General features: G+C 44.4%; 1 protein-coding gene across 1 annotated transcript in view; it reads right to left on the bottom strand.

Moving 5' to 3' along the window:
• The window catches only part of LOC119659140 (uncharacterized protein CG43427), a 501,449-nt gene that overhangs the window by 148,141 nt on the left and 340,219 nt on the right, over window positions 1–13,089 (bottom strand). The window contains exon 6 of the mRNA XM_038067074.1: window positions 2,944–3,150. Coding sequence (XP_037923002.1) covers window positions 2,944–3,150 — 207 coding nt within the window. The remainder of the gene's footprint in view (window positions 1–2,943; window positions 3,151–13,089) is intronic.

The following is a 13,089-nucleotide window of genomic DNA, read 5'->3' as shown; positions in this document are numbered from 1 at the left end:
CTTCCACCAGTGAGACTTGAACCACGACCTTCCGCTACGACAGCCCAGCGCTCTAACCACTTAAGCCATTCGGATAGAGAGAGATAGTTGCATAGCCCAAAACAGCTAATTAGAACTAAGGCCATTGATTGAGGAATATATTTATTTTCTGATGGTACGGATAGTTGGTTAGAGTACCATCTAATCATGAGCTAATATCACATGAATAAAATCAATGATTAAAATTCTTGGTAAAGTGATTAAGACGATACAATTGGTTATCCTGAGGATGGACGATTCCGTAGCCTACACAATGACGAAATCTATGAGCGATACCATGACCGTCCGGTTGTGGATAAAATCCGGCTCAATAGGTTACGATGGGCGGGTCACTTAATCCGTATGGATGAGGATGATCCCACCCGGAAAGTCTATAAGGGTAATATCTATGGTAGAAAAGGAAGACGAGGCAGACCCTGCCTAAGATGGAGCGATGGTGTAGGCCAGGACGCCAGACAGCTTTTAGGGATATCGAATTGGTGGACCTCGGCGCAAAACCGGGATGTCTGGAGTTCCTTATTAAGGCAGGCCTAGACCGGATACCGGTTGTTGCGCCGTTGGTGATGATGATGATGAATTGGTTATTCTAAATGATCAAACATGACCTCACGAATTTATCCCGTATATTCCGATCGGAGCTCCTAGAAAAAAGGTTGGAGTTAAACACGAACAACAATATTATTATGTATTTTTCTTTATATACATAGGAAGTCGTGAAGAAGTGATCCTGCCCCAGCCGCAAAAACAGTCGGAACGGCTGCTTTGACGATGAATGTAAGCTAGCAACGGAACAGAAGAATGCCGCATACCGAGTAATGTTGCACTCTCAAAAAACGCGGGCACGCGCAGGGACTTATCACGAACTCCGTCGAGCGGAGAAGCGACTTCACAGACGAAAAAAGGAAGCCTGCGAGATCCAACAAGTTTGTGAACTCGAGAAGTATAGGGAGCACCAGGGGCGGAAGTTTTACCAACAAATCAACAGGATGAAGCCTTATACATCACGATGCTCATCCTGCCGAGACAAGGAGGGACACCTGATTTCCAACAGAATGGGCATATTGAAGCGATGGGTTGAGTACTTTGATGAGCTACTGAATAACCAGAACATCGGCGAGTTGGAAGTCCCGCCAACCGAAGACGACGGACAAATACTGCCAACAAGCATAGGAGACACAGTCCGTGCAATTCATCCGCTTAAAAATCATAAGTCGCCAGGAGCCGATGGAATTACAGCCGAATTAGTTAAACATGGAGGCGACCAGTTACACCAAATGGTTCATCAACTTGTGCTCAAGGTATGGGACAGCGAATCAATGTCTGACGATTGGCAACGAGGTATTATCTGTCTCATACATAAAAAGGGAGATATTACAGTGCAGCAATTATAGAGGTATCACGTTGCTGAGTACCATCACTAAGATATTCTCCACTATCTTGCTAGGCCGGATAGCCCCATACGCCCAGAACATCATTGACCCATACCAAAGAGGCTCCACTCCAGGCAAATCAGCAACAGATCAGATTTTCTCTGTGCGGCAAGCGATGGAAAAACTGTTGGATTATGGACACCAGTTGCACCATCTATTCATCGACTTTAAAGCCGCCTATGATAACATAGCCAAGGTAAAACTGTACACGGCCATGAGAGAATTCGGTATCGCGATGAAATTAATAAGACTGACTAGGCTGACCCTGACCAATGTGCGAGGCCAGATAAAAGCAGCAGGATCACTCTCAAGACCATTCGACATCAACAACGGCCTACGACAAGCGGATGCCCTATCATGCGTCCTCTTTAACCTGGCCCTGGAGAAAGTGAACTGTGATGCTGAGGTAAATGCGAAGGGTACGATCCTCTTTAGGCCTACCCAACTACTGGCCTATGCTGACGATATCGACATCATGGGAAGAACCCCCGAGACGTACAAACTGCTTTCATCCAGATCGAGCAGGCGGCAATCGGGGCGAGATCTTGGGCTGCATATCAATGAAGGCAAGACAAAGTATATGGTGGCAACGTCAGCATCGAAAACCAACCAACCAACAACATCAAACCACACTGGTCAAACAGGAAGAATAAGGATAGGAGAATACAACTTTGCGACCGTTGATAATTTCTCCTATCTAGGGTCGAAAATCACAACCGATAACAGCTACGATGATGAAATCCGCGCACGGTTGTTGTCAGCCAACAGAGCCTATTTCAGCTTACAAAAAATATTCCGCGCGAAACGTCTCACCATAGGGTCAAAGCTCTTACTGTACAAGACAATGATCTTGCCAGTCCTCATGTATTCCTCGGAGGTTTGGGTTCTTAGCAAGAAGAATTACGAACTCTTGGCCGTGTTCGAGAGAAGAATTCTCCGAAGAATTTTTGGCCCCTTACATGAGGATGGACGATTCCGTAGCCTACATAATGTCGAAATCGATGAGCAATACCATGACCGTCAAGTTGTGGATAAAATCCGGCTCAACAGGTTACGGTGCGCGGGTCATTTAATCCGTATGGATGAGGATGATTCAGCCCGAAAAGTCTATAAGGGCAATATCTATGGTAGAAAAAGAAGACAGACAGCTTTTAGGGATATCGAATTGGTGGACTTCGGCGCAAAACCGGGATGTCTGGAGTTCCTTATTAAGGCAGGCCTAGACCGGATATCGGTTGTTGCGCCGTTGATGATGATGACATGATCCTTAGGACTTGACTCAGGAATCTTTCGATTTCTAAATATCGAGAGCTGCCTTAGGCAGTTACAAATCTAATGACCAGTCCTCGTTTGTAAGAAGGATTCAACATTTTGACTCCATCCTTATATAAGTTCTATTCGCAAGGCTACAGAAAGCCTTCCTACATATGGTTTTCAATTTTTTTTAAGAATATAAAATGGTCTTTTTACTTACATTTTGCCAATCCTCAGGTTCTTCTTTCTTGATTTCCTTGACTTTTTTCACCTCTTCAGCACGTTTCAACTGTTCCTGTGCACTTTGATATAAATTGCATGGCTTTATTTGTACAAATTGCATTGGATTGGCGCAAGGCTTTGGCGGTGCTGGACGTGTCGCTCGTGCCCTTTGCACATAAGATGTGTGATCGTATGACACTGTTGGCTGTAAAAACAAAAATTGAAAATTACAAATGAGTGTAAGTCGGGATAACTGAAAAGTTCAATGATTCACAAACATTATCTCTTAAGCAGAACAGAAAAACACAACGTCACAGTGAAGATTTGTGTGGGTGAAATTGAACTTGACTCAGAGCTAAAAAAACATAACCGACGTTCACTTCAAGTGATTCACCTTCTCCAGGTAATATTGAAGTAAATCGCTCAGAAGGTGTGCAGAAGACAAGAACGTTAGTAAGCAATGGCATGCGTTATTATTACAGCTTGGAACAAATATTTGAACAAGTTCTAGAGGACGACTATTCAGATCAGTCCGTCAGAGCCCCGGGACAATTTATTGCCGTGATATCATCAATCATTACGATTCCTCGATCTTATCTCGGAACAAGCTCGCACGTAGTTATCAACAAACAAAGATTACTATAATAAATGGATCTATGCACCTAGTCTTAAATTATTTCGTTACGAGCAATCCAATGTCTTGTCATTGTAAATTTACAGCGTGCTCTCCGCGCAGACGAAAGTAGCTTGGCCGACGAGCAACAATTGAGCCCAGATAATATTTACTGGCAAAGGCAGACTATTAAAATCCTTTGCTCACTTTGTCAGTGCAATGATAGACACGTTGCCGAGTACCTTCGCGTACTACGAACCCACTCCGGATAGTTGTGCGCGTACTTAATCAAATAGGCGCCTCATAAATTACGCGGAATCTCTTAAGAAATCGACTTTCCTGTCAAAGTTTAAATTCCACAAATGGCTACGAGAGGTGATTCGAGGTCTCAATTTGCAAACGTGTTGTTGTGAACTTATTGACTGGATGACAGCTTTTTCGACCTGAACAGGGAAAGCTAATTAAGTATATCAAATGATGTTTGGACTCAATGGTTGGAAAGTCTGGATTGTGGCTCTGGTTAGTTTGCTTTGTTATGTCACCGATAAATCTATCGGTTAAATTGCTATATAGGTAAAATCTGCTACAAGGTACAGGGTATTTTCGTCACGTAATTACATGAAAAGAAGAATGTACTAATCATCAAAGGTAAAACTATCAACGCCTTAGTCTGCAGAATGCCAACCCTGAACAGATCTTCACCATAGTCATAGGAGAGACCTGTCGTTCCTCATGATGCTTTTGAAGAGTGTTATCAAATAAAAAAGAAAAAATAAGAATTAGGGTCAGAAACAACATGCAAAAACAAGCAAATGGCCAGTAATCTTTTTTTTTCGGAGAGTAGGATAGGTGAAAGCGTTTACGCACAGAGTGTTGAACTCCCGCAACAGCACACTGTCGGACTACCAACTAAACCCGTCCCTGTCATCAAAAAACTAGCCTGGAACCGTTTGACACATTACTTCGGGCTAGCCCGACTCTCCTGGCTTTGGGAGCCTTCAAGTCAGGGGATTCCTTTCACTAACGGGAAGGGAGGGGAGCAAAGGAGTTGTCAGTTCAGGGAACCCCTTACCATCCGATCTCTCATCCGGTCGAGTTCAATCTTCTTTGCAATAAGAACAGCCCGAAGATAATGCGCAATATGATCCCAGCTGCCAGCGCTCTTCAGCATCTCTCTTACAATGTTGTCTGGAGAGACCCGCATAAAGTCTGCATAAAAATGCTGAAGAAAGCCGTCCCACCTCTCGCAAAAGAAAAAGGTGTATTCAGCGTCGTCCGCCACTCCATTGTAGAACACACAATCAGGAGATCGCGCCTTTCCAATCCTGTGCAGATAAGATTGAAAACCTCCATAACGGCTTAGAAGTTGAGTAAGGAAGTAATCAATTTCACCGTGGGTTCGGTTCAACAACGGGTCTAATTTGTCGATGAGCCGCGCAGTCCATCTGTCCCTTGGCTCATCAAGAAAGTTGCCACTCGGTAAGGATGCGTTGACGTTCTTCACGGGCAACCACCTCTCTTAAGGGGGTCATCCCGTGTAAACGCCGCTTTTTTTGGATTTTATTAAAATGAAGAACTGGATAAAGATACAAATCCGAATTTGTCACCATAGATTTAATAATATTTTGAGCGTGCATGGTAATTTTTCCATGAAATACAGAGAAATTTACACACCCATCTCCACAAAAAGGTGTTTTTTTACTGCCACGATAGACGGCCCTGCGATCAGCTTAAAGAAAAAAAGTAAACGACATTTTGACGTACAGCCCAATACGCAAACTAGGATTATTAAAAAAAATTAAAAACTAAATTTTTGGTGCCGTGTTAAACCTTTTTTTGTGAATTTTGGTGTTTTTTAACGGCCTCTTCAATGAATAAAAAAAAAATAATGAATAAATCACAATTATCCTAATTTGCGGACCGTAGAAATAAGTTCTGAATAAGTCGTGAAAATTTCAAGGAATTTCGTTGGATAGATTTTAGGCTCCGGTGGCAGCCGATTTTCAATATGCAGTTTCGAGAAAAACGCATTTAAAAAGTAGAATGCGATTTTTAGCCATAAAATCATAACTGACCATTAATCTGCTATACCTAGTCCATAAACCTTAGGTGTCTTCAAGAAACACAAGTACAGCCTTGGCTTCAATTCTTGTCCTTTTAGCGAACTCATTCGAACGTCATCCGGACGGTTCGATTTCGCGAATCCGACACACAGGATGACCCCCTTAAGTTCTCGCCCTTTCGCCGGTAGATAGAGGATCACTCCCACGATCACCATCACAGTCGATTCTGAGACGGTGCGATAAGTAGACGCCACTCGTAAGGCTCCCCCCTCTGCGTTTGAGCAAGGCGTTTACGATGCATCTCCTTGTATCCGCCCATACCTCCTCGCCATAGAACAGAACCGACTACGATGCTTCCATAAGGAGACGTCTCCTAGTAGATATAGAGAGAGATTACTACTTCGGTTTTTTCCAGTGCAAGGCTAAAAGCCTGAGGAGTCATTCATCCGCTTACCCATCACATCAATATGCCAAGTCTGCTTTGCGCCTATTCAACAGTGCGTCCGGCAACAAGTGCCGCAACATCGTCTGCATAACCCACCAGGCGCGACTCTTCGGGCATATCAAGTCTCAGGAGACTATCATAGGAATCGATCCAAAGGTCCGGCCCTAGGATAGATCCCTGTGCTTCTCCCGACGTGATTTCCATACTCCTTTGACCCTCTAGCGTCTCGTACAGCAGGAAGCGGTCTTTCAGATAATCCCTCAATATCCGCAAGAGATAACTTGGCACGTGAAATGAGTTTTCTAGTGTTCCTAGCATATCTCGTCCATCTTACGGAATTGAAGATATCTCTGATATCAAGCGTTATGAGGAGCACTATCCGTCGAGATCGGTCTAATCATATTTTTGGCAAGAGGGCTCAGCGACAGGACATTAAACTAAACTTTTTTTTATGATGATGCCAAAGCTCAGAGGATGTCCTTTGATGCTATAAAGCTATAGCACAGCCTTGGCGAGGAGGAAGGAAGTTAGAGGTTGGAATAGGGAAGGGGTTAAGCGTGAAGGAAGTGGCGATGCAGTCCTTGCTTGTAGTCAGACTAGAAGGGAGAAGATGGTAGTCTCTTACACATTCGTTTAGTTCAAGATAAAAAGGATTCGTAGCATTTCACGGTGTGACTAGCGCCGACTCTTAGAGTATGGAGATAGGAGTGGGGGTTGCGTTTGGGAGAGGGTCTACAAGCGATAAGACCTGACATTTCCTGGGAGCAGTGACCGTTATAATAATGATAGAGGAGAGAAAAACATCCAACACTTCGTTTGTGCTCAAGCGGCTCAATTTGAAGGAAGAAGAAATTTGATAGTGAGGAGACCCGAAAAGTAGTCAAAACAATTCTTCGTACAGGTGGGAAGGGCTAGCATAGGGGATTTACATACAAAGCACAAGAAACGAAAGGGAGGGCAACACAATCAAATATTGTCAAATCAGTATATTGTCATCAAGCCAGATTGCAGAAAGAACCTCGATCTATACAGGACGAAGCACCAGATGAAAACATAAATCTCAAATGTCTTCCGTCTGACTAGATGCTATAGCTGTGGTCCGTCTGTGTAATGGAACCCCCAATGTAAGCTCGAAGCGCTGCCCATTGCAAGCTAGTGAGATCGTTGCAGCTCCGTTGGCGACATATAATCACCTATTGCCTGCCATTAACTCCTTCCAAGTCTCCCTGTTACTTGGTTCAGCATACACGAGGCATGTCGGCTTGTAGAGGCGTTAGAATTTTCTGTTAATCGCACCTTCAGGTACCTAATTGAGGTCCAGCGGTTTGCAAGAATCCATCAAGCAGATGAACTGGCTCTACTCCCTACTTTGGCCAGTAAAAATGGGAATCGGATTTGGCGGTAATCATAGATTTCCTCATAGATGTTGAAGTATGGGTCATCAGCAGGCAGAGTGAGCACCAGTTTTTGGTGATTTGAAAACTAGCTTCCGATAAGTTCCTCGCGTTTTTGAAGCTTCCTCGCTAGATAATCCGGAGTCTTACGGGATTACCGCCCTTCTCATAAGGTCTCGATCTCCAATTATTCTTTTACTGGCATTGCGTCCACTGAACAACCGGGGGACTTTGGATACAAAAAAGAGTTTAGGGAATAATGAAAACAAGAGTATTACAAAAATAAGCCGATTCTTCTCGACTATTATTGCCGATTCTTCTTGACTATTATTGCCGATTCTTCTCGACTAACCAAACGTTCAGCCAACTGCTCCAATCGTGTCTATTAGGTTGAAGTAAACTAATATCTTTAATGGTTTTAGAAGACATCATTTTTGAGGGATATGAGGAGGAAGATTTCGAATTCACACTGGTCACACCAAATTCCTGAAAACCCATCCTGACGAAATTTTGACTTTATCTAGACCCATCTTACGGCCGAGAAAAATGGCGAAAACGATCCTGACGAGTCGACACCGTTATCAAACAGGGCAAAAACTAAAGAGGAAAGGTAAGAAAGTCGTAACAGCAACAAATGGTGAATCAGGTAGGGTAGATAGGTATTAGTGGCCGTTCCGAGGAGCCCAATTAGCGCTTTGGTATGCCGTTTTGATGCCACAAACTCCTAAGACCGTGACTGTTGCTATGGAAGTAGGAAGGCCGAGTCCAGCCGGCTCGGATCTTCAGAGCCAGACCGTAGGCATTCACGAAAGAAAGCAGCTCTCCGACCCTGCAGCTAGAAATCTCTCTGAGGCCCCAAAGAATCCGCAGCCTGACTCGAGCCAGAGCTGGGTAATCGCAGAGAAAGTGCATGAGGGTTTTTCTTTTTTCTCCGCAGCTACGGCAATGCGAATTGTAGGGTATGCCGAGCCTGGCGGCATGGTCCCCTATTGGCCAGTGCCTCGTGCAGACCGCCGTAATCTTGAATGCATTTGAACACGTCTGACACAGGAGCTCTCTTGATCGGGCTATGTTATAAGCAGGCCAAATTCTCCGTGACTTGGCACAGGTCGTAAGCCTTCGCCATCTTAGGCCCGCGGCTGCTACGTAGTGCGAGTAGACTCGGTCCCCGACAGGCGCCAGCGGAACACCGACTGTATTCGCCGAAGGACTGCCAAGAACAGAGCCTTGCCTGGCCAATCCGTCAGCCCGCTCATTCCCCTCTATGTTCCTATGCCCGGGAACCCAGAGAACAGTGACCTTGAGCGTGCCGCCCAGACGCTTCAGCGCGTCTCTGCACTGCCCCACCAGCCTGCAAGATGTCGTCGCTGAGTACAAGGCCTTGATGGCCACTTGGCTGTCAGAATGTCTATGTTACGCTTGGGGCTCGAATCTCGTTCCAGCCATCGACAAACTTCCAACATCGCCAGTACTTCTGCCTGGAATACACTGGCGAGACTTGGGAGACCATACGACTTGGATACACTCTGTGTATTCGAGAAAACCCCCGAACCGACTTCACAGGCCATCTTTGATCCGTCCGTAAAGAATACTGTGCAATAATCTTGCAACACGCATCTGTTCTTCCACTTTGCCCTGGTTGGAAGATCCACAGCAAAGTTTCTCGTGAAGTTCAGCTTGCGTGTGGCATAGTCCGTGGAGGATGCCCAGATTTCCCGAGATATTTCATCTAGGATGTTGCTGTGGCCGTAGGACTTCGCTGCCCAGCATCCGGACTCATGTAGTCTGACGGCACTGCACGCTGCAACATATTTGATGTGGAGGTCTAGGGGGAGGAGATGCAGGAGTATATTGAGAGCATCTGCTGGTGGGCAGGACTGCAGAGCCCCCGTAGCACCTGCACACGCGGTTCTTCGAATCCTATCAAGCTTCGTTCTATTGTATATCTTTTTCAAAGCCTGCCACCATACAATAGAGCCGTACGTCAGGATCGGACGCACTACAGCGGTGTACATCCAGAGAACCATCCTCGGCCGGAGACCCCATTTCTTTGCAAAGGTTCTCTTGCAGGCATAGAAGGGTATACAGTCCTTCTTAACCCTCAGCTCTATGATCAATCTCCAATTTAGCTTTGGATCCAGGATTACACCCAGATACTTTACATTACAGGAAAGAACCAATCTTTGTTCATTCAGCCGTGCTAGATGGAATTCAGGTACCCTTGTCTTGGTGGTGAATAGTATCAGTTGCGTTTCGGTTGGGTTTATGCATCATGCGGCCCACAGGAACACCTTTCGCAACGCTTCTTCCATGATGTCACTCATAATGGACGGAAACATCCCTGATAGTAATATCACCAAGTCATCGGCATACAGCACCACCTTCACCCCGCTGCTGTCCAATATACGTAAAATTTTGTACATTACTATTAACCAGAGCACGGGGAGATGCCGCCACCCTGGGCCTTGTCTCTGTTCACAGCTCTGGTCAAGTGGTTGCCTCCCAGATCCGACTGGATTATCCTGGTACTTAGCATGGATATAATCCAATGCGTGAGATACCCCCCAACCCAATACCGGTCAAGGCTTCCTTGATGGCGTTGGTACTGACGTTGTTAAAAGCTCCCTATATATTCAAGAAGGCAGCTTGGGTGCTTGTACTGCAGCGACCACTCAACCGTGCCAATTACCTCATTGAGGACAGTTTCTGTGGATTTTCCTTTGAGGTAGGCATGCTAGGACTTAGAGAAAGGCGTTCTCTTCATAATTATCCTTAAGTAAATACCCAGGACGCGCTCTAGGGTCTTCAGCACGAAAGAGGTGAGGCTGATTGGTTGGAAGTCCTTCGCGGACTCAGGACCGCGCATGCCCGCTTTCGGTATAAAAACGACTCGTGCGCGCCTCCAAGACTCCGGTACGTATCCTAAAGAGATGCAGCTGCTGTAAATCTCAATGAGCCACGGCACAACCCTTTCCTGCTGCTTCTGTAGCATGACTGGCATTATGCCATCTGGGCCTGGAGGTTTGTATGCGGGGAAGCTGTTTATAGCCCAGCCGATCCTATCCTCGGTAATTACCCGTGAATGAGGTACTGCAGTGAATTGTAAGAAACGAATGGCTAATCCGATGGAAGAACTCAGGTCATGTGTGAAAATAAGGCACGAGAGACACCGTATTCCTGATATGAGGTGGGCTAGGTAACCATTCATTTTCAAAATAAACAAACCACCTGATAGATGTGATATAGTTAAAACTATTACTACAAGTGCTTTACAAAATTACGTTTTGGCTCAAAGTACTTTTCCCTCTCAATGGAAAGCGCTAAAGAGCAGCCAATCCCATTGATGAAGGCCACCTTTCGCAATAACAATATGCACCTTTAACGAGCAGTGAGTGCAGTCGATTGACACTGATCCAGAATCTTCGATGATTTCCATGTGAAATCATGCATTCAGAAAAACTTCGCTTCCAATCACCTCTGCTTTGCAATTCTGCTTTCCCTACCGCATTGCAGATCAATAGGTTCATTCATATGTATCTAAAAGACACGACTATCACTAGCGTCATGGTTCCGTAACCACCAATTGTTCGACACATGTAATTGCAGTTACATCCCATCTGATAGGGAAAAAAATTGTATCTCAGTGGAAGACTCAACGAGCAGCATTCATGTAAATTACTTTCCCATGACGCTCGCACTCCAAATGAGACGTTTCTGTTTTAAATCTTATCCGAGAAAAGGCAGGCCATTGACTGATACATGATGAGTTACAAGTGTTGCATTGACAATTATCACTATCAGCAATTGAGATTACAGTACTATTTCAAGGGTTCGAGACACCTTCTATGGAGATGCTACACTTGCTGTGCGACCGTCTTTATCTTTACGATCGTAATAATCGTCTTCACTGTCATGATGTCGGATGCTGTAAGAAATCTTTCGATAAGGTTGAAGACATTTGTTTCTGTTGATTTCTTGATGTTTGAAATTCAAGAGGAAAAAGAGACAACTCAAGGGGGAAAATCCGGGAAAGTGATGGGAAGAGAAAACGCTGCAAGAGGATGTTTAGATCGCCGTCGCCTACTCATATATTTGAAGGTTATGGTATATTTTTCATTACTACAAACCATACCATTCATAACGAAAGAGTGTCGAAACTATCAGTGCCGAAGGTCTTGAAGCTCAAGTTACAGAAGCATTCAACCGATTGAATGCAGAGCATTGGAACCATTTTGCGCTTGGTAATCTGATCATAAATTGCTTGAAAGTTACTAAGCAAAATGTGCAAAATTCAATGCACTTACGACAAAGATATATAGATATCGGAACATGCTCGTTGAAAAAAAAACCCCGGCATCTTTCAACTATCCCACTGAGCAATTTTCATTTTCACGATGATTCGAACTATTTGGAAAACTATTTGAAAAGCCACACGAGATATAATTCCTCATAGTCGAGATCAATCCCCTTTTGTGAACGTGCGCTATGACTCGAATTTTCTTGCCATACTTCACATTGTGACGTAAATTTTCAACTGGAAAATGCCATTGCGAATGAAAAGCGAAAATGTTGCACAAGCTGCAGATAGCAAGTTCGAGAGGATTGTCATCATGTACCAATGCACCGAGCAAAACAGTAAGTACCATTCCAGCAGAATTCATACTGGAAAAACTCCAAAAGGAATGCGCGGTATCACTCTCTCGCGGCACCTGTTCAACATTTCGGTCAGGTGAAACTCCTCGCACAGCCAGTATTGGCTTCTGATGAAGGCCAACCTGAGTAGAGTGATAGTGCTAGTACTACTCGGTGATAGTTCGTTACCTTATGTGAAATCATAATGCCAGAGGATCGTATGTTACTTGCTCGCACATAAAACACATTAAACTTTGTATCGCACGATCACTCAGGTCGTTCACGTCCAACATATGTAGGTACACATGAAAGTGAAAACGGCGCGTATGCGGGCTATCTATGGGGAACTCTTTTGCAACACTTTTCGAAACTTCAGGTTTGATATTCTCCCAATATGAGCCTCGCAAATTGCCTCAATTGAAGCTTCGTGCCGGTATTGGCAAAAAAGATATGAAGAGGTGAACGCGTGCCCGGTCAACTATGTCCACTTTATAAAGGCTCATTTGCTCATATTGTGGTTGCCTTTTGCATCTTTTCTTAACGCAAACCTATCATTGTAGTCTTACAAGGAATATATATGCGAAATGAATACTAGGCAATATTTTGGGCCTAATCAACTCGACAATACTGGATGACAACAATAGTCCAATTATCCATCAAAAGACCTGCACTTTGTATATGAACTTTCGCATATAATTCGCTTATGGTCTGTAGCGTCCTATTCGAATTCCTCACCCAATTAGACAGTAGTTATAAATACCACTGAATTTAATGAAAATTCTGCATTCTGGTGTACACTAACTTCGACTTATGACAAGGTTCCAATTTTCCCGAAATAGTGCGGAGTCACAACCTTGCACCTTACCTCTTTGGGAATTTCATCATGATATGCGTAGAGATACATTCTGGATGCGGCTTAATTGAAACTCTTAGGCGAATCAGTATACTATCATCACTGGATCAAGCAGTGCACTGCAGGATAGACTGACGCGGAATA

Source organism: Hermetia illucens, chromosome 6 (assembly GCF_905115235.1).
Source record: "Hermetia illucens chromosome 6, iHerIll2.2.curated.20191125, whole genome shotgun sequence".
NCBI lineage: Eukaryota > Metazoa > Arthropoda > Insecta > Diptera > Stratiomyidae > Hermetia > Hermetia illucens.
This window is presented reverse-complemented; position numbering and strand designations above follow the sequence as displayed.